Raw genomic sequence first — 22,390 nt, 5'->3', positions numbered from 1 at the left:
AGGATCAAAATCTACGTCAGATCCATCTGGGGGCACTGGCCGAGGGCGCCCCTAGCTCTGCCTACCGCGGTGCCTGGCCCGGCCCCTAGCGGGTTCTGAACCTACGTCTATGAAACTCTAAACCCACGGCGCGACGCCAGCTCCGCCTCCCCCGCTTCCTCCTCTTCCCGCACAGCGTGGGTCACCTCGGCCTCGTGGCGTTCCTGACACCCCACCGGCAGTCCCCGGTGATGCGCGAGTGAGTGTCTCCGCGCAGCGCCACAGAGAGCACAGCGAGCTGCCTTCCACTTCCTCTTTCTCAGGCTGACTAACGCTCGGCGCCCGCCCAGCGCGTCCGGCTCCCGGGGGGCGTGGCCACAGCCCGAAGGGGCGGGGAAATACCCTTATTCGGCCTTATATGGGCAGCCACGTCACAGGCTGTACACCCATTCACATAAAACGCTGAGCTGCCGGCGGAATCCCCGGCTTCTGGGGCGGCGAGTGGCCGGGCCGGCTGCCGAGCGTGCAGGGCGGGAAAGAAGAGTTGAGCGGTCGCTCCGGCGCCGGGCTCGGTCGGCCGGCCGCAGCCCTGCGGGTCGCCCTCCCGGGCCTCGCCGGCGGTCACCCTGGCTGTGGGCACCTGCGGGGCGCACGGCGCGTGGCCGCTGGGCGGCGGCGGCATGAAGGTCACGTCGCTCGACGGGCGCCAGCTGCGCAAGATGCTCCGCAAGGAGGCTGCGGCGCGCTGTGTGGTGCTCGACTGCCGGCCCTACCTGGCCTTCGCCGCCTCGAGCGTGCGCGGCTCGCTCAACGTCAACCTCAACTCGGTGGTGTTGCGGCGGGCCCGCGGAGGCGCGGTGTCGGCGCGCTACGTGCTGCCGGACGAGGCGGCGCGCGCGCGGCTGCTGCAGGAGGGCGGCGGCGGCGTGGCGGCCGTGGTCGTGCTGGACCAGGGCAGCCGCCACTGGCAGAAGCTGCGCGAGGAGAGCGCCGCGCGCGTTGTGCTCACCTCGCTGCTCGCCTGCCTGCCCGCCGGCCCGCGGGTCTACTTCCTCAAAGGTGAGCGCGTCGGGGACGCCGGTCCCCTGTCACCGTTCGCGCCGGGACGGCCCGGGCTCTGGGGTCCCCTGCTGGCGCCGGGCGCCTTCCTCGACGCTAGTACCCGAGCAGTTCTCCGCTGGCGGGAGTCTGCACCTTGGGGCTTGACGTGCGCTAGGGAGGGCACTGCCAGTGTCAGCGCTCACAGCTTCCCCACTCGCGTTCCTCGAAAGCGCTTGACGATCGGCCTTTCGGCCCCGGTGGGTGGGGTGAGGTTGCTTACGCAGCCGGGGCCCTGCTTCTCAGCTGGGGGTCGGTCGCCTAGTGCTGGGCGCGGGCCGGCTTTCTTGGCGCCGGCTTCACCGCTCTCGCTGGGGCCTGCGCTCTGGAGCCGTCCTGATGGACAGATCTGGAGTGATCAGCAGGTCGCAACACCCTCACCCCCGAAGTGTGGCGCCGCGGTGTCCCCTTTCCTCCCTCCTGCACGATTAACGTATGTTAGGCTGTGTCTTCTTCGACCCTCTTGCCTTTCTGACCCTGGCGAGTCCCTCTCCTCCCCTCCCCTTCCTTTCCATTTCATTTTATTGCTTTTTATTGTTCCTTGGCTTCCCCTTCTCCCCTCCCAGGCCTTTCTCTAGCTCCGTTTGGAGCTGACACCCTTTTCACCTCCTCTCCCTCACCCCGGGATCATCTGTACTGGTCGTGGGCCAAACCCGGCGGGCCTAACGCTGTCTGCCAGGGGTGGGAGGCAGGCTGGCCAGCGAGCCAGGACACATGAGAGGTGCCACAGGGTGGCTGTGAAGGGGATTGCGTCTCATTTCGTTTGAGATCACCAGAAGCTGCTTCACCAGTCTGCCCGTTCCACCTGCTGGGGGAGATGACGTTGGTGGTGGGTGGGTGACTTACTTTCAGGCTCCAGAATATTGATTTCTGTGTCACTTCCTACGACTGCCGCCGCCTTGTATTTGAGTCCTTTGTAACCTCAAATGTATTGAAGGCGTAGCCTGTAGGGCAGACATGAGGACTCAGACTAGGCTGCGCCAGCCGACTCTGACGGGGACACGGTGAGATGTAACACTGATGTGGTTCAGAGCTCAGGTGCAGTGAGCTGAGAGAGTAAGGGCGCTGTTTTAAAACCGTGCAACTTGTGGAGTTTTACACGTTCCAGGCCAGGAGATTCCACAGGCACACGGGCAGCTCCCACCTCTATTAGCACCTCTTGCAGACGGTCCCCTGTTGATTCCTGTTAGGGAAACAACAGAGGCAGAAGATGATGATCTTCCTCCTTTACCCAGCCTCAGCCCCCAGGAGATGGAGAGTGCCCTCCAAGCTCTGCAGAGGTTTTTCACACATAGTCCCTGATTTCTTTTTGATATGCTTTTTGTCTCCTCTTCTTAGCAGTGAGTACAGAAAAAGCTTCTGCCTCTCCAGTAGCATGAAAGATACATTCCAGGAAACCCTTCCGGGTCCTACCTCTGCTCCCCACCCCTCTCCAGGGGGCCATGCTAGCAGTTTGGAAGTTATTGCCACAGGAAGTAGGCAGCTCTGTAGACTCACATCTCAGGAAAATTAATGCTTAAAAAAAATTTTTTTAATGTAAGTAACATACAGCACAAAGGCTGTACAATGAAAAGTGGATCTTCTGCACACGCTAGAACTCAGTTCTACTCCCCAGAGACAACAGTCAACTATTTCTTGTTCATCTTTAGATGAATTAATTTTCCATGAGTAAAAATAGAATGATTTTGTATATTTCCTGTTCCTGCCTCTTTCATCTAACTAGATCTTGAGAGATTTGTCCATACCAGAGCATACATGTCCTATTCACTTTTTAAACCCATCCCCTGGTGATAGCCAGTAAGTAGGTTGCTTCCAGCCTTAGTATTTGAAGCAGTGTGGGAGAGTATACCTTTGTCCAAATGCTTTTGCATGTGCACTTCCAGTAAAATTATGAGAATTGCCAGGTCGAAAGTTATGTCCGTTTTAAATTTCAGTAGAAATCGCTTAATACTTACCCTTATAACAGTGCTAAACTTTAAGTTGTTGCCAAAGAAAATTATTTCTTTACCTAACTCATGTCCAGATAAAAGTTCAGGTTTTTAATCTAGTGGCATCTCAGATCGTGGGGCAAACCTTTTTTTTTTTTTTGGCCACGCAGCATGTGGAATCTAAGTTCCCCAACCAGGGATCGAACCCACGCCCCCTGCATTGGAAGCACGGAGTCTTAACCACAGGACTGCCAGGGAAGTCCTGCAATGCCTTTTACACTTCCCTCAATGCCCACCCCTCCCGAAAAAACCCACTAAAATGAGATGACCGAACGGCATTGTCAGTGCGGATTTATATATAGCGTCCGTGTGCTTTCTCCTCCGCTCAGCTCCCCTGGTAATGCGGTGGTGATCAAAAACAGAATCACTCTGAAGAGGATTGAAGCTGCCAAAAGAATTGCCACGGCTCTTGGAGCTCAAGTGAGGCACCAGAGAGGAATGTTCTGTCTCTCCACGCCTCTGATGGGAGTGGGTGAAAGACAGACCATTTAATCTATAGGACTCCTGACCCCAGCTGGAAGAGGCAGGACCCTGTTTATCTGTCCCTCAACTATGCTGAGACTTTGTCTGCCTGCCTTATTATTTTGTCAACAGGCAGGCAGGACCCAGCCCACACCCGCACCTCCTGTCTGTCCTCCTAACAGCCAACTCTTTTTATTATTATTATTATTTTAATTTATTTTATTTTTGGCTGCGTTGGGTCTTCATGGCTGCCCGCGGGCTTTCTAGTTGCAGCGAGCGAGGGCTACTCTTCGTTGCAGTGCACGGGCTTCTCGTGGTGACTTCTCTTGTTGCAGAGCATGGGCTCTAGGCAGGCGCACGGGCTTCAGTAGTTGTGGCACGCAGGCTCAGTAGTTGTGGCTCGATGACTGTAGAGGGCAGGCTCAGTAGTTGTGGCACACGGGCTTAGTTGCTCCAGGGCATGTGGGATCTTCCCAGACCAGGGCTCGAGCCCATGTCCCCTGCATTGGCAGGCGGATTCTTAACCACTGTGCCACCAGGGAAGCCCAACAGCCAACTCTTAAGTGCTCTGTTTAAAGCCAAGAGATGGGGTGGCCTGAAGGCTTCTCTTTCCCAAGCTTCATTCTGAAGTTTGAGAGGGCCTGGGCCACGCTTACTTCAGATTCCCATCCCCTATCACTCAGTTTGTCTCCTAGGACCCAAAATGTTGAGGCCCAGGCACAGGAAGTGATTTGCTAACTAGGGACACCTCTTCGGAGGAAGCTGAGGGTCAGTGTAAGTGTGGTTTCTTTCTGCCTTCTGGGAGGGAAGGGGGTGGGGGCAATGGTGGGGAGGGAGGGAAAACTAAGCCACAGACACCTTCAAACTTTCCACCTCCGCCTCCCTCCGGCATGGCCTGTCATCATGACCGGGAACGTGGTCATTGTGGAGGTCCAGAAGCTCATTTGGGAAGGCCCAATTGGCTATTTGTTGAAGTGACCACAGGGGAGATTTGGGTGTGCTAAATGGGGTTGGGGGCAGTTCCAGCAAGCTGAGAGGAAGCAGTAATGGCTAGATGACTCATTCTAGGAATTGGCTGCAGCTTCTGGGAGAGAGCTGGAGACTGCCGTGTAATCCATTAACCATTTGCCTACTGCAGGGGTTTAAAAAACCACCATGTGCTCCACTATGGGGCTATTACAACACCAAAAGACAGAAGAAAAAAAGGGGGCCTTTTTGGAAAAATACATGGTCTCAGAATGCTTATTTAATTGATGATTTAGAGAATTCCTAATTCCTGGCAGCACTTTCACTGCCAGGGCCCGGGTTCAATCCCTGGTCAGGGAACTAAGATCCCATAAGCTGAGAACTAGGATCTCACAAGCTGCGCAGCATGGCCAAAAAAAAAAAAAAAAAAAAAAAAATGATGATTTGACCCCAAGTGAATTCTCTGGGCCAGAAAAAGAAGCAGGTTTTCTGGAGGCTCTTGGAAGTGTCTTAGGTCCCTTTGGATTGGAAGCAAAGTGTTTCCCCACACAAGTCTGGCCTGTGCACCCAGCAGCAATTGGCATTCTGAGGCTTCGTGGCCAGTGTTTCGTTTGGTTCTTCCCTACCTCATGTATGGGCCTGAGAACTTACCTACTCAAGTGTCTATGACTTGGTCAGAGAGTAGTTTTTACCTTAAGTGATCTGATCCATTTGGAGAAGTTTAAATATAGTTAGGATTTTTATAGAATCATACCTGCCAGGCATGAGGGTGTGTGTGTGTGTAGCTGGGGAGAAAGTTCAGGAGGGGAGGGTAATAAGGAGATAAAGGGAGAGTAGGTGGCCATCAAGGAGGAAGAAAGAGTTTTTACTTAAGGAGGTAAGAATTAAGTTCAGAAGGCCTCATTGCTCTGGTTTGAAAGGTAATTAACGAGATTGATTACATTGGACCTATGGAGAGGATTGTCAGCAGTGTTCTTAGCACCTTGGCAAAGAGAAAGGGCAGGGCTGTTTTATTGCCCTGAGTTTAAACCTCGTGTTAGCCCCCATTTCCTTATGAATAGAGGGGGTTTCGTGTATAATCCAGTTTAGAGCTAAGGGACTAGGGATGAAACAGACCAGTTTAGGAGTCTCATTCACAAATTAATGAAATTCTGCATAATCACACCTGCAGTTTAGATAAATGAGAGAAAATAGCTTTTGTTTTCTGGAGGGATTTGGTTAATATTTGCCAGATGTCAGATATATTTCCTTTCACAGTTTAAGCTTCTTCTGATAGGCATAGAAAGTTAATCATTGCCTCTCTGAATTATAGCTTTTTAAGAGAGAGAGAGAGAAAGTGTGTGTGTATGTGTGTGTGTGTCTGTGGAGCCCGTTTCTATTTTAAAACTATTACTTGTTTTGGCTCAATTTTTTAATATGACCAAAATGTATAGTAGCTGAATATTTTTTTACTATTCCACACTCAGGGTATTGATCAATTCTGGGCATTTTCTGACGGCCTGAGAAAAATCGATGCTTATATCTTTCTTGCTTTTTTTTTTTTTGTCTTTTAGGGGGATATGAGACTTTCCACTCGGAATATCCTGAGTGTTGCGTGGACGTAAAACCCATTTCACCAGAGAAGGTTGAAACCGAGACAGCCCTCATCAGTCAGTGTGGGAAGTCAGTGCTCAACATCAGCTACAGGCCGGCTTACGACCAGGTACACGCTGTGGAAGTACCATCCCGGCTCCTGGCTCTGTTCCTTGCACAGCACCCTGGCTCTTCCACTCCCTGCTCAGCAACCTTGGTTGGTTTGTTTGCGGATCAGGGAGTTGGCAGAGGCCTCTAGCTTTAGAGAGCCTCTGTTGCTTGCCAACTTGAGTTTCCATCTAAGAGTAAATGGGCTTCCTTCCAGCAAATAAGCTGACAGGAGCAAATGCGCTTCAGGATGCTTGGTGGCTTCTGGCAAAAAGTGGAAGCGAAAGATATATTATTATTAGCTGGCCTGGGAGGTGCAGAGAAGCTTTGAAATACCGGTTTAGGTTTCGCTGAAGACGTTTCAGAGCTGACTTTCAGGCTTCCTGTGTTGATCTTCTTCGTAACTGTTCATGCTCTGCAGTTTCTGCAAACCAACCCAGTACCTGTAAAGGCGTGTCTTGGTATTTTTAACTGAAGGAGGAAGACTGGGGGAGGGTTGTAGAGAAATTACTATTTGGATGGCTAAGCAGCCTCCCCTAGGGGTTTCTGATGCTTATAATTCCATAAATTCTGAAACCAGAGATCAAGACACACTAGAGGATTTCAGGTGTCTACAAACATGTGGGTTTTTTCCCTTCAAAGAACTGTACTTTCTGGCAACTCATTAAAGGAAGAAAAAGTGGACGGCTCAGGCAGGGGTTACCTATACAATGCAGGAGGATGTGGAAAAAGCCAGCAAGGACCCAAATCTGCAGAAAACAGAGATCAAAACCTATCTTCCCATTTTACAGAGGGAAAAACTGTCACAGCTGGTGGGATGATTGATTTTGCCAAGAATCCTGCAGCTGGGTTCATGGCCGCACTAGGCCCAGAACTCCCTTCTCTTAACTCCTTGTTCTGGCTCTTTTCAGGACCCTGTTCTGTTTTCCACATGCCTTCTTTTGGAAGAGGGCCATTCTAGGCATCTGACTTGGTAGGAGGAGCTTTTTGCACAAAAAGCTCTTTGTACCAAATAAGAACATACCCAAATCATAAGAAGGAAGATTTCTAGATACTGCCTAAGATGCCAGCTGCCTGCCAAGAGCAGAGCTCTGGCCCGGGGGATAAACTTCCAAATACAGCCAGGTGGCTTTTCCTTGAATGGACACCTATTAGCTTGGCGAGGTGCCAGGGTTATTATTTTGTTTGTTTCCTTTTATTACAATTACAGTGTATGATGAGCCCTGGGCTTTCAAGCCATGGGCATCCGGCTTAGCTGAATTTCTATTTTTGTTTGTTTGTTTGGGTGGTGTTGTCCCCCTCCTTTCTCAGAAAGTGAAAGAGAAACGAGAATTTGCAGGATGTCGTGAAAGCACAGCAGACCTCTGGCCAAGCAAGGACCAGGGAGGCCCTGGTGTGTTTCCACGGTTCATCTGGGGAACCCCCTAGTGCTACTCTTAGTAGCACTTCTGCTTGAGAGAAGCCGGGTGAGGTCGTGTTAACCGTTGGGGTTTCTGAAGGCCTTTGGTTTCTTCCTCTTGAGTCCAAAAAGAAGATTTAAAAAAGGAAAGAAGCATGGTTTCTGGGGTGTTGGGCTAAGCTCCAGGAGAAATTGAGTAGGATCCTAGGCCTGGTGTGTCAGCATTTTCCAGGCTCTAAAGAGAGGGAGAGATCTATGTAGGTATACCTAAAGTGTTAAGCTCAGGGGCCAGCTAATAAAAGTACTGGTTACCATTACTACCTTTTGTAAAATCTCTAGAACTTTCTTTCAAGTGGCCAAACTGGCCTTTGCCTTAAACACCTGACTTCTCAGGAAAGAAAAAGCAAACATCCATGCGGGGTAATTTGAGAATTGCCTTCTCTTGGCCCTTGTCCCATGCCCCTTTCCCTGTTGTGGGTCTGGCAGAGAGTTTCCATTCTACTCTTATTCCAGGACAGGAAATGGAAACACAGGAAGCGGATGGATGATATGGAAAAGGCTGCCAAAGACACAGCCACTGTCACCCCAGCTCAGTGTTTTCCCTCTAAATCTCCAGGGGCTCCCATTGTTCCAAGTATGGAACAATGGCTTTTCTTGCCACCCTGGAAATGCTGAGACTGCCAGAGTCTGACTAGCTAGCTGTTCTTTTTAGCTTTGCCTCAGGGTAGATGGTCTCTGGTTCTTTGGGGATCCTTCTTAACTAGAAACCTCAGGTATAGGTGGTCTCCCAAAAGGGTGAAGATGTACACGTCTCTCACCAAAACTCAGCCCCACAAGAAGAAGATCAGGCCTGGGACTTCCCTGGCAGTCCAGTGGTTAAGACTCCACACTTCCATTGCAGGGGGCATGGGTTTGATCCCTAGTTGGGGAACTAAGATCCTGCAGCCTTCATGCCACGCAGCGCAGCACAGCCAAAAAAAAAAAAAAAAAAAAGATCAGGCCCTGCTCATGGCCTAATAGCTTTTCATTATCTGAGAACTTTGGATAGATAGTGGTCATTTTCACTTCTGAGAAGTATACTTTTTTGGGGAGCGGGGGGAAGCATATTTTAGCATCTCTGAGCTCCAAATGCATCTTAGGATCAACAGTGTCCTAGGTTTGATGAAACACATATACAACGCCAGGATTGTAAAGGAGGGGGCTTACCTTGTTGGACCGTTTTCCATTTTATCTAGAAGGAAACCGAGGCTGCCCCAAGGTTGAAGGGCTCACTCTGGCACTCTCAGGGCAGCTAGGACTACAGCACGGGCCTCTCAAGTCTTCCATCACACCACCCTCTTCTCATCCTTGTCGCATAGGAAGGCTGTCGGCATGTCCTACCACCTCAATATATATAAGAAAATGAAAATCATAGCCGTGTGGGATTTGCTGTCACTGAGTCACAAGGCAGTAATGTAGGGTAGAGAGTTTACCAGGACGGAGGCTCCACCCACACACTCTTGGGTGAACTGCGCTGACTCTGAACCTTACCTGGAAACCAGAAAGGGAACCTCCCACCTGAAAACAAATAGGTCAGGGTTGTTTTGTTTCTTCTCCCCAGAGAGCAAGCTAATCCAACATTTCCTGGTTGTCCTCCTTTGCCCCTCCTTCCAGGGCGGCCCAGTCGAAATCCTTCCGTTCCTCTACCTTGGAAGTGCCTACCATGCATCCAAGTGCGAGTTCCTCGCCAACCTGCACATCACGGCTCTGCTGAATGTCTCACGACGGACCTCTGAGGCCTGCACGACCCACCTACACTACAAATGGATCCCCGTGGAAGACAGCCATGCGGCTAACATCAGCTCCCACTTTCAAGAAGCAATAGATTTCATTGGTAGGTGCAGCCATTCCCCCTCAGTTGTTTTGGGGGCCCCTTAGGGGAGCGTGTTCTTGGATTTTGATGTATTGATGGGGGTTCCCTTCACTGAGAAGAAAAGCATCTTGTTGTAGAGCCAACTTGGCTGGTTGGATGCACCGACCAAAATGACAGAGGAGAGGATTTGAGTTGCTATTAATAGGAGCTTTAATTTGCAAGATAAATGAATTACTACAATTTTATAGCAATACTCTGTTGCTCTTGTTAGTGTTTCTGGCTGGGCGGGAAGCAGGGTGCATCCGTGTGTGATGCTCCATGCCAGGGAAGCAGGGGAGGGAAAGAACCACCCAAACTGTGCTTCTACGTAGGTTGGGATATTTTTAAAAGCAAACAGAAGGACTGAGAGAGCACTCCTTACGCACTGAGCCCCCAGGGCCCCGGCAGCTTTCCACGGTTTTTGGCAGACTGCTTTGGGGGCAATTGTTTTGCATTTTCAGCTGATTTTGGACTAAGATAGCGCTCGTCTCAAGCTCTGTGCTTTATGCACAGAGAAGTTGGCATCTTTTTGCATCCTTTGTACGTTCCGTGAGGCAGTTATCATTTACTCCATTGTGTAGGCCTGGAAACCTCTGGTCCCTCTGCCTAGAAAGGGCTTTGGGCCTTGGGATTCCAACTCCTCGAGCAGGCTGGATTGTTCTTTCATTTGACATCTCTGTTTCCCTCAACCATCTCCCCTGGGGGCTGGACTGACTTTTTTGTGTCTCAGATTTGCAAGCACCCACCACTCCCCATCCCTGTGGGCTTGCCTCCCTTTCCAGAGTCCTTCTTTCCCTTTATCATGCATAGCTGTTGAAGCTGAGCAGCGATCTTCCTGCCTCAGTGCTCTGAGGGATATTGGAGGGAGAAAGGCTGGTGCTGGGTGCAGCAATGATTACTTAGTGCAGGGAGCCGTTAAAGGCCCCCCTTCCACCACGTGGTGGGCCCTCTGCTCAGCACACACAATCTCTACTCCACAGAAGCCTGCAGAGAAACTCACCAGAGGCAAAAGGCCGAGCCTCCCTCCCTGTTCCCTGAGCCTCTGGGCTGCGATGGTTCCTTTGGAGTCTCTGAGAGACAGTCAAGATGATGGGGTCAGGGTGGGAAACCCTTGACTTGTTCTCCCTGTCCCTGGGAATGCCTTGCCCTTGTCAGCCTGTTATTTAATTATCTAGATAGCTTCTCAGTGAGGTCATGAAACCCGCCCCCATCACTTCTCAGAAGCCTCCCTCCCCATCCTGTGTGTGCACTGTGTCTGTGTACACAACCGCACAAACCGACAGCATTCTGAAGGCACACGAGATGCTTTTCCCCAGACTCCTTGCCCTCCTGAAGGAAGGAGGGACTGAGGCCGAACCATGCATTGACCCCTTCCGAGGGCCACATAGAAGGCAAGCCCCCAGGGGTGAAGTGGGATCCAGAAGCAACACACTGTAGGCCCTTTGCTTTCTGGGATTTGGCTCTGGGCCAATTAAAAGCTAGACTACCAGCTTTTTGCTGGTGGAGGAGCAAAAGAAGGTTGGAGTCACGACCCTATAATCCTAGGAACTTGGAGTCCCTTTTGAACTAATTTACAGGAACTTTTTTTTTTTTTCTTTTTAATCAGAGACTGGGGCACTTCTAATGAGGAACCCTGGGGTGTCCTTTAGGATTTTCATTCTGTTGGGGAAACTCCAGGTTCCTCCCTGACTCCTCAGAAGCTGGATCTTTCAGATCTTAGAGATGCATTTGCAAATTTCTTGAACTTGAGGAGGGAGGTGGGTAAGGGGGCTGACTTTTTATTTGCCCTTCAAAATCTTAAATGTTTTTGCATACTGTGGCCTTACATAGTGCCATGGACATCTAACTTCCTGTGATGTAATTGTTTCCTCACTAGCAAGAGAGGGAATTGGAAAGACTCTTTTTTGTGGTTTTTATTTGATGTGTATATATGTTTAACCTTTTACCCCTGCTCATTTTTAACAGTTGGAGCTCTTTTGGGGGGAGGAGTAGAACAGAAAAGGAGGGCACCCCGCTTTTGTCATATTGAGCTAACAAATGCTAACTGAAGGTGGTAGCTTTATAGCAGTGACTCCCATTGTTGTGCAAGATGGAGTTTGCCAAAGCCATTTATATCCTCCGTCTAGTAAGCGTTACTTAGCCAAGGCTATAATTGGTGGCTGTGCACTATTTATTGTATGTTTGGTTGGTTGGGAACCCTCGGTGCTGAGCCAAGCATCCCGCCCTGGCACAGCCAAACAGGGATCCTGGGGAGGATGGAAGGCCTCAACCAGGATGAGGGCTAGGTCATCACCATTAGAATCAGACCCCGAGAGGCAGGAATTGCTTCTCCAAGTCAGTCTTTGAGCCTGGGACCCTCTCAGGGAAATGTGAATGTGCAATAAAAACTTGCATGCAGCTTCAAAGATTTTCCCAAAGTCTTCTTGAAATGCATCCATGGAACCCGAGTTAAGATGGCGTCCCCAGGAAGGAGTTACTCCAGGTCTAGCACCTCCGGTGGCAGAACCTGTGAAAGTATCCTGGAGAACTAAGGATTGTGAAGGTCCTACGCAGAGATAGACATCATGGTGGGACCCTAAAGTCTGTCCTCAGCAGTGGAGGTTAAAGACTGGCAAAAGCCTGGTGTGGGACCACAGACGTTGAGCAGGGATGATGATTTGATAACTAGGTCACTTTTTTTTTTAATTCTTTAATTAAATCCAGTTGCCTTTGAGTTCCAATCCCAACTCATTTCCACTGTCTTTTCTTTCTTCCAGACTGTGTCAGGGAAAAGGGAGGCAAGGTCCTGGTTCACTGTGAGGCTGGGATCTCCCGCTCGCCCACCATCTGCATGGCTTACCTCATGAAGACCAAGCAGTTCCACCTAAAGGACGCCTTTGATTACATCAAGCAGAGGAGGAGTGTGGTCTCGCCCAACTTCAGCTTCATGGGCCAGCTCCTACAGTATGAGTCCGAGATCCTGCCTTCCGCGCCTAGCCCCCAGGCTCCCTCCTCCCAAGGGGAGGCAGCCGGCCCTTCGTTCATAGCCCATTTGCAGACACTGAGCCCTGATGTGCAGGGTTCCTACTGCACGTTCCCTACCTCGGTGCTGGCACCACTGCCCACCCACTCAACGGTCTCAGAGCTCAGCCAGAGCCCCATGGCCACAGCCACATCCTGCTAAGACCAGGGTGGGAGAACCAGCCCAGCTCCAAGAACAGCTGTGATTTTGTATTTTAACTCGTGGACATTTCATACCTGTGCAATACTGAAGACCTCACTCTATCCCGCTGTCCTGGTGGGACAGTGAAGGGTCACCAGGTTTGCAAACAAGCTTCAGACTGACCTCGGGGATGGGTTCTTGGGACTGAAGGAAGGCCAAGCCATTATGAGAGCACAGCACGTGCTGACTACTGTATTTCCAGACCCCCTGCCCTCAGGACTGCCCCGTCTTTGCACCTCAAAGTTTGCCTTTTCATTTCAAGCATAAGGCAATAAATACCTGCAGCAACGTGAGAGAAAGCAGTTGCTGGACCAGGAGAAAAGGCAGTAATGAAGCCGATTCATTTTGAAGGAAGCACAATTTCCACCTTATTTTTTTAACTTTGGCAGTCTCCGTATCTGTCTCTGTTGCTTCAGGGCATAAGCTGATCACCACCTAGTCAGGAAAGTAACCCTACAGGGTTTTAGGGACATGATGTATATGCTGATTTGAACCCTCAGATGTTTTTGAGACTCTGTCTTGGGTCAGGTGGAGTCATTTGGGTGAAGTAGTGAAACAGTAACACTTCTGGTTTCCTCTTCACTGTGGGTTTTACCCTGACTTTGGACTTGGGCATGATTCTTACTCATACTTGAACCTTTCTCGTTGCACCTCTCCTCAAAGCAACTCTGGCGTCATTTGAAAAGAGTTCTTTAGACCATAGACCAAAAATCACCCCTTTGAGGTGGTGGCACTGGGTGCCAGGATAGAAAGGGTACCCACTGTCTGAGTCAGTGGCATTGAAACGGTTGTCACCCCAGCTTGCTGTCCTTATATGTGCTTGTCTCGTCTCTGGTGACACTTGTTTTCTTCCCTGCCCCTCGGGGTTGTCTTCAAGCTGTTGACTTCTGGGATTTGCAGATTTCTCAATGTGGTACTACTTCTTTTTTGTCTGTAGGTTATTCCTCCAGGGGAAAAGGCAATAATTTCCTAAAATCCATATGAATGTGAAGAAAAGCAGTATGTTACTGGTTGTTGATGTTGTTGTTTTTTATAGTGCAAAATAAAAATAGTAAGAAGAACAAAAACGCTTCTTCATGTTGGTGAGTTGGGGTAAGGCAGGGATACACTGAGGCGGGGCCCAGCCTGCCTCACTGGGTTTTATTTCCGAATGAACGCTAAGGTGATGGTGGTGGGTGTGCAGTTGGAGGCATGAGGCTGTGCGTCTGCTCACGAGCTGGTGATCATAACAATACAGAATAATGCTTTCCAGTTGGGAGGCTTCCCTTGGCTCACTTGCAAGAGAACTCCTTAGGCTCAGGCCACATGGAGACGTGGTCAGAGCATCCACCCACCCTGGGTTCTTTGTGAGCCCCAGGCAGAGTTCAACTTGAACCTCCACTTCTTCGTCCATGCAATGAGTGAACTAAGCTAGATGATCCCAAAAGTCCCTTAGAGCTCAAGACCCATGATTCCAGCAAACCTGAGGGGCAAGTCTGTGGTCAGCCCCCTCCCTCCAGTGCCTGGCATGTGGCAGACTCTCCGAAAAGTTTGGAAAAATGACCAAGGGACAGATAAGTGAACTAGGTAAAGGTTTACCTTAAATGCCTGTTCTCCCTCTTTTACCCTTGGAATTAATTCTTCCAGATAATTCCCTCAGGAGATCCTAGGTAAATCCCTCAATGAGCTGATTTAAATCCAAGGCTGAATCAACTTGCCTTCTGAGTAATTTCCTCTGTGGTGGAGGAAGGAAGGGGCGATATTTGCGTCTTCCCATGGCTTAAACCTCTGCTCCAGCCTAACTCTCGGGGCCTGTTTCCTAATCAAGGGGAACGGGAAATTGGCTGGGAATGATACCATACTTGCCTGACACAGGGATTCCAATCCATACCCCCTGATTATGGGGTGGGGGGGGGTCCAGAGAGGCCTCCAGCTCCCGCCCAGCAAGCATCATGTCAACAAATAGCAAGATGGCGGCGGAGCCCAGGGTAACCCAGATCTTTCTTTTTTTTTTTTTTTTTTTTGCGGTACGCGGGCCTCTCACCGCTGTGGCCTCTCCCGTTGCGGAGCACAGGCTCCGGACGCACAGGCCCAGCGGCCATGGCCCACGGGCCCAGCCGCTCCGCGGCACGTGGGATCCTCCCGGACCGGGACACGAACCCGCGTCCCCTGCATCGGCAGGCGGACTCTCAACCGCTGCGCCACCAGGGAAGCCCTAACCCAGCTCTTTATTTATTTATTTATTTTTTTTTGGCTGTACGCGGGCCTCTCACTGCTGTGGCCTCTCCCGTTGCGGAGCACAGGCTCCGGACACACAGGCTCCGCGGCCATGGCTCGCGGGCCCAGCCGCTGCGCGGCATGTGGGATCTTCCGGGATAGGGGCACGAACCCGTGTCCCCTGCATCGGCAGGCGGACTCTCAACCGCTGCGCCACCAGGGAAGCCCTAACCCAGCTCTTTATAAGCGTCTCACCTCAAAGACTTTGCTTGAGACTTTGCTCCCCACACACCTGTCCTTCCCCACTGGTTCCTTGAAGAGTCCTCACATAAGAATGTCACCCAGACTGGGGAAGCTGCATTTCCATCAGCCTGCACCCCTCATCTGCATAATCCAAGCAGGGTTTCCAGGGGAAGAAAGTGGAGTGAAGGGCACTGTAATAGGAGGAAGAAATCCTGGGCTCTAGCCCTCACCCTGCCCCTGACTCTAGTGCTTTAGAGCTAATCTCTAATCTTGCTGGACCAAACTTCAGGGCTTGGTCTACCTGAGGTCCCTCCCTGGTTTCATATCTCTGAGCCTCCGCTCTGCCTTGGAATGTGTCCCATTGTGTGGACCTGTCCAGGTGCTGAGTGCCTGGAGGGGCCGTAAGCAGGGAGAGCCAGGGAGGGGGAAGCTGGATGCAGGCTGGGGTGATGTGCTAAGCCACATCCCACTTGCTGACATTTGCTTTATTGCATTAAAGTCTTTCTCTGAAGGGTGAGTAAGTCCTCTAAATCAGGCATAGGAGGATTGCTCATAAGCCAGTGAGTCACTGGAGGGTAAGCCAAGTGAAGCCCCACAGCTGGGGATGGCTCTGTAACTCTCCCTTAATAGTCTTCTTATTAATTACACCTCCATTTTTGCCAAGACCAACTTTACATTGGCTTCCAGTGCCAGGTGGAGAATTAAAGCTGGTGTTATTCAGTTCCTTCATCCCCACGTTTTGAAGGAACACCTCTCTTGGTCTCCAGCAATGCTTCAGGCAGAGAAGTGTCTGGGAGAATAGAAATGTTAATTCTCTATTCTGTTCCCCAGCAGAGTCTGTGGGTGAGCTCCTCAGATCTACCCTAGCTCCTGAGCTAGGCCTGACCTAGGGGCAGGAAATGTAAAAGCAGCTCACACCAGTGTGCTCGCAGGAGCCCTGTGTACCCATGGCTCTCCTTTGTGTGAGGACCCAGGGAGAAAGTACCCCAGATCTCAATACCCTGAAAGGCTGCATCTCACTGAGTTGCTGGTGGTTTCTCTTCTGAACACCATAAAGTTGGTAACCACCCCTGTTTCCCTCTTTACTCAGGCAAGGAGACAACTCAGAACCAAATTTTTAGCCTACCTCTGGCAATTTTATAGGACCTTATGGCATATATTTTGGGTATCAACTCTACCTGGTTTCCATTAAAATTTCCCAACTTTATTTTTCTTTACTTCCATTTCCACGGTGACTTTTAAAAAAGAACAACACTTGGGTAATAAATATTAAACATACCACAGTGCATTTATAGAATGAGGTGATATGAACGTAGAGAGAAGCCAGTACATCCTCGGTGTTGCTACTCTCCATCTCACTCTGAAGGATTTATCCATGGGACTGTGTAAATCTTCACCTTCTCAGCAAATCTGCCAAGTCTTGTATTCTTTCTGGAATAAGCCCTGTCCAGAACCCAAACCCCATGACTAGGGCCTGGCTCCATGTCTTAGAATCTCTGGCACTGAGACCCTATATTCTGCTGCTGGTGACTTTCTATGGGGGGAGCCCTGGACCAGATGGACAGATTGCTCAAAGCCACAGCACAGATGCTCCCAACCCTCACACACTGCATGTGATGGATGTGACTCTATGCCTAGATAACCATCATCCGTCCATCCATTTAACACTGAGCACCTGCTAGAACCTGGGATTCAGTGGGGAATGAGAGCTTCATAAGTACTGATGACTGTCCACTGGACTTTCTGTCCCAGAGTGGAGCTGGCCTCCCAAGGTGGACCCATGTCCCCAGCCCCACACAATCCCCTTCCCCAGCTCCCCTCTTCTTGGCTCCAGCTCCATCCTCTCCCCTCTGGCCCCAGGATGCTTCATGTCCAAGCTCCCAGATATGCCAGCCCGTGGACATGGCTGTGTTTCCCTGTGCTAACCATCTGACCCCTGCCTTGGCTCATCCCTCAGGTTCTCTTGCATTGTTTACTACCTTGTCTTGAACACTGTATTAGTCTTGCCCCACCTCCACCCCCCCCCACAAGCGTGCAAAAAGAAGTGAGTTCTTATTGAGCCATGGTCCTTTCTCAGTCATTTGGCTAATATCAAAAGTGTGCATTAAGCACATACTATGTGCCACAAGCCAAACTAGGCATGCACACAGGCATCATCTCTTTAATCCTCAACACAACTCAGTACAAATGATTTTATTGTCTCCATTTCCAGATGCATAAACTGAGCCTCAGAGATATTAGGTAACTTGCCCAAGGTCACACAGCTAGTAAATGGTGGAGCCTGGGATGAAACTATTTCATTGATGCTGTACCCCTCTGAGCACCTGGCGTACACAGTAGGTACTTTTGTCCATTGGGCTTTTGTCTTCAAGGAAGAGAGTCTCCTCAGGCCACATTAAAAAAAACACAACCTTGGGCTTCCCTGGTGGCGCAGCGGCTGAGAGTCCGCCTGACGATGCAGGGGACACGGGTTCGTGCCCCGGTCCGGGAAGATCCCACATGCCGCAGAGCAGCTGGGCCCATGAGCCATGGCCACTGAGCCTGTGCGTCCGGAGCCTGTGCTCCACAGCGGGAGAGGCCACAACAGTGAGAGGCCCGCGTACCGCAAAAAAAACCCACAACCTTTTGTGTATAGACATGAATGGCATTTAATGCCCAGCTACACTCCACTCCAGCCACAGTGATTTTATGACAAGCTCCTTTCAACAAGCCATGCTCCCTCCTGCCTCTTTGCACATTCTGGCTCCTCTGCCTGGAACACATTTCTCCCCTAAATTCCCCCTTCAACTAAATAACTCCTATCTGTCCTTCACTTCTCAGCTCAAACTTCACCTCTCCGGGGAAGCCTTCTCAGGCTCCCAAACTAGGTCAGACGTCCCTTTTCAATCTCTCATAGCTCCCTATCTATATCTTTTCTTCATATTTCACCAAAGTTTAAGAATTATTCATTTACCTGTGATTATTTTAATAATGTTTGTCATCAGACTAGAAGCACCAGGAGAGCAAAGATTATATTGAATTTCAAGAGGGATCTAGCACAGGGCCTGATTTATAGTAGGTGTTCAATAAGTATTGGTTGAGTGAAGGAGTGAATGAATGACAAGTTAGGAATGAAAAGCCGTCAGAACCAGAAGCTGCTCTCTCCATCTCTCTCAAAGTCCATGCTGTCCTCTGCACATAAGCTCATAAGCCTGTTAACCCCAGGTCCCACTTTTGAATCCCTCCCCAGTCCTAAAGGAAACAGGTTTCCTAGATTTAATTACTGCTACCATATTGGTCAGAGTCCATGTCACCACATCACCTCACTGGTCACTGGTCAGCCTATGGACACCCTTGGGTCAGGTGTCCACCCTGGCACCAATCGGTTTCCTCTAAGTTCAGAGAGCTGCCTAGCTCAGAATCCCTGAGCAAGGACTGTAGATGGAGCAGTTTCAGCTAGAAGGGGTGGAGATCCTGCCACACACTGGACTAACTTGCCACTAAAGAATTTAATTAATGCCCAAAGACTGAGTATTCAATAAGAAGGCCCTGGAGATGACCAGATAGCCTGGGCACAGAAAAGCTCAACCCTACCCTCCTTGTCCCACCTCCGGTGAGCACCGTCATATTATCAACTAGGGTACCTAAATTTAAAATCATGGTAGTATTTATTTATAGTAGCAGGTCAGATCCCTTCCTGCCACACACATCCACCCCCATTCACTTATAAAGTTTATAGAAACCTAGAAGCCACTAGCTGGTAGTTTAAAATAGACCCTTGAAGCATCCCTACGCTTTTTATCCTGGGCTTCTCCAGCAGCCAGGAGAAAATGTGCTGCTTGAGAGGAATAAACCTCCCAGAGAGTGAAGCCTCAAATATATCTCTAAGGTAGGAAGGCGAAAACAGTTTCTCTCCAGCCCACGAGGAAAAGAATAGTAGACTTAGAATCAGGAAGCATAGCTGCCAGACCCTTGGGAATCTAACTGCTTAGGACCTTTATTTTTTTTTTTTTATAGATTTATTTATTTATTTATTTATCTTTGGCTGCGTTGGGTCTTCCTTGCTGCGCGTGGACTTTCTCTAGTTGCAGCGAGTCGTTCTCATTGCACTCGTTGCAGTGCGTGGGCTTCTCATTGCAGTGGCTTCTCTTGTTGCAGAGCACGGGCTCTAGGCACGCAGGCTTCAGTAGTTGTGGCGCACGGGCTTAGTTGCTCTGCGGCATGTGGGATCTTCCTGGACCAGGGATCAAACCCCTTTCCCCTGCATTGGCAGGGGGATTCTTAACCATTGCACCACCAGGGAAGCCTGCTTAGGGCCTTTAAAAAGACCTTTAAAAAAGCACTTACTATGGGCAGGTTGTATGCCAACTGTTTTCCATTATGTTCTCTCATTTAAGATCCACAAAAACCCTGCAAGAATAATATTGTTAGCCCTATTTTACAGATGAGAAAACTGAGAGGTTACAAACCCAGCCCAAGGTTACACACTTAGAGCCTGTGAATGTCAAAGCCAGGATACCCAACTTGCACTGGACTCCCAAGGCTGTACTCTCTCCCCTACACAACACTGTTTTCCAGAAAGGAAATTCAAAAGATTCTCAGTTATGTCTCCATGTCTGTATCCCTTAAATAAAGCTATGAAATCTACTTGTTCTTTGGAACGGGGTTTCAAGTGATCTCATTGTAATAGTTCATTAACTGTACAAAGCCTTTTCTTCCAACATTATTGAGTTTAGATTTGGGAGCTGAATTTCAAGTGGGACATGGACAGTGTTTACAGATAATGGTCAATGAAGGGATTGGAGACTATGTTATATGAGAAGAGTTTGGAAAGGTAGTGATGTTTGGCCTGGAGAGGGGAGCCAATGAATTGTCTGACTGAAGTTGTGTAAAGCAGTTTCTAGGAACTCAAGGGCTGGAGTTTCAAAAACCTGAGTTTGAATTCTGGCTCTGCCACTTGCTAGCTGTGTGGACATGGACAAATTACTTCTTCTCTCTAAGCCTCAAAGTTCTTATCCATAAAAAGAGTATACTAATTGAATCTACCTTGTGGGTACAATTTTGAAGAGTAAATCTGATGAGGAATAATTGCCTTGTATGAGGTCAAAGACATAGTAAGTCCTCAATGAATAGTGGTTATGATTATTAATTACAATAATTACAACAGTGAACTACCCACTGGTGTGAGGGTTGGGCAAGCAGAGGTGGAATTTCTATTGGAAAGTCTGCTGTGGGAAGGATTCACGCCTCAGGGCCTTTGCACACATGCTTCCCTCAGCCTCATCCCTTCCCTTCCTCACCTGGTCATTTATGGGCCTCCTTATACCTCATTCGTGACTTCACTTCCTCAGGGAAGCCTTCTCAGATTTCAGGATTCCATATTAAATGCTCTCTTGGTACCTGTACCTTCCCTTCAGAGCACTATCACATGGGAATTAAATAATGATGCTCATAATTTTCAAAAATCAACTTTATAAAAAAAACAGTTCTGAAGAACCTAAGGGCAGGACAGGAATAAAGACGCAGACATGGAGAGTGGACTTGAGGACACAGGGAGGGGGAGGCGTGGGCTGGGACGAGGTGAGAGAGTGGCATGGACATATATACACTACCAAATGTAAAATAGATAGCTAGTGGGAAGCAGCTGCATAGCACAGGGAGATCAGCTCGGTGCTTTGTGACCACCTAGAGGGGTGGGATAGAGAGGGTGGGAGGGAGGCGCAGGAGGGAGGGGATATGGGGATATGTGTATACGTATGGCTGATTCACTTTGTCATACAGCAGAAGGTAACGCACAATTGTAGAGCAATTATACTCCAATAAAGATGTTGAAAAAAAATCAACTTTATAGAGGTATAATTTACACAGCACAAAATTCACCCATTTTAAGTTAAATTAGTTTTGACATATGTATATATACAGTCATGTAACACTTCCACAATCAAGATATGGACTATTTTATTCACCCCCTAAATTTCCTTGTGTTCCTTTGCATTTACTCCTCTTTCCCCACCCCAGACTTTGACAATCACTTGTCTGTTTTCCTTCATTATAATCATGCCTTTTCTAGAATTTCATGTAAATGGGATCATAGAGTATGTAGGTTTTTGAATCTAGCTTATTTTACTAAGCATAATGCATTTGAGATTCATCCATGTGTTCATGAGTACTAATTTTTTCTTTTTTTTTTTTTTTTTTTGGCCGTGCTGCACGGCATGTGGGATTTTAGTTCCCTGACCAGGGATCGAACCTGTGCCCCCTGCACTGGAAGCACGGAGTCTTAACCACTGGACTGCCAGAGAAGTCCCCATGAGTACTAATAATTCCTTTTTATTGCTGTAATAGTACTGCATGGCATGGATATGCCAATGTTCGTTTACCAATTCACCCATTGATGGACATTTGGGTTGCTTCCAGCTTTTGGCTATTATGGATAAAGCTGCTATAAACATTCACGGACATCTTTATTGTCAAATGTTAAGTATATTTCTAATTTTATAAGAAACTGCCAACTATTTTTCAAATTGGTTATACCATTTTGCATTCTGACCACTAATAAATGAGAGTTCCAGTTGCTCTATATCCTAGCTCATATTGGTATTGTCAGTTTTGTTTAGCCATTCTAGTAGCATGTAGTGGTACCTCACTGAATTTTTTAAATTTGTATTTTTGTAATTACTAATGACGTTGAGAATTATTTCATGTGCTTATTGTCCATTCATATATCTTCTTTGATAATGTATCTTTTGAAAATTTTCTTCAAATAAGCTATTTGTTTTATTACTGAGTTTTAAGAGTTTTTTTTTTTAATATTCCACTGATCTATATATCTATCCTTATACCAGTAACACACTATCTTGATTATGGTAGCTTTGTCGTAAGTTTTAAAATCAGGAAGTGTGAGTCCTTCAACTCTTTATTCTTCTTTTTCAGTATTGTTTTGGCTGTTCTGGGTTCCTTGAATTTTCACATGAATTTTAGTATTGGCTTGTCAATTTCTGCCAAAAAGTCAGCTGGGATTTTGGTAGGGCTTGTGTTGAATCCGTAGATTTATTTGTCAAGAGTCTTAACAATGTTAAGTCTTTTGATCCATGAACATGGATGTCTTTCCATTTTATTTAGGTTTTATTTAATTTATTTCAGTAATGTTTTGTAGTTTTAAGGGTACAAGTCTTGCACTCCTGTTGTTAAATGTATTCCTAAGTAATTTTTTAAACCATTGCAAATCGAGTTTTTTTTAAATTTCATTACATGGATTAATTTTTTTTTTTTTTTTTTTTTTTTTTTTTTTTTTTTTTGCGTTACGC

The 22,390-nt window shown here is 48.5% G+C and overlaps 1 protein-coding gene across 1 annotated transcript; it reads left to right on the top strand.

Annotated features, from left to right (window-relative positions):
• The first annotated feature begins 483 nt into the window (after positions 1–483).
• On the top strand, positions 484–13,725 carry DUSP5 (dual specificity phosphatase 5). The gene is made up of 4 exons (XM_081252877.1): positions 484–1,038; positions 6,047–6,195; positions 9,226–9,445; positions 12,220–13,725. The coding sequence occupies exons 1-4, from the start codon at positions 660–662 to the stop codon at positions 12,624–12,626; spliced, it is 1,155 nt and encodes a 384-aa protein (XP_081109003.1). The 5' UTR covers positions 484–659; the 3' UTR covers positions 12,627–13,725.
• Positions 13,726–22,390: the final 8,665 nt, after the last annotated feature.

The sequence above is a fragment of the Mesoplodon bidens genome (assembly GCF_964165515.1).
Source record: "Mesoplodon bidens genome assembly, chromosome: 1".
NCBI classification, from domain to species: Eukaryota; Metazoa; Chordata; class Mammalia; order Artiodactyla; family Ziphiidae; genus Mesoplodon; species Mesoplodon bidens.
The sequence above is the reverse complement of the archived record's forward strand: the minus strand, read 5'-3'. Positions and strand labels throughout refer to the sequence as shown.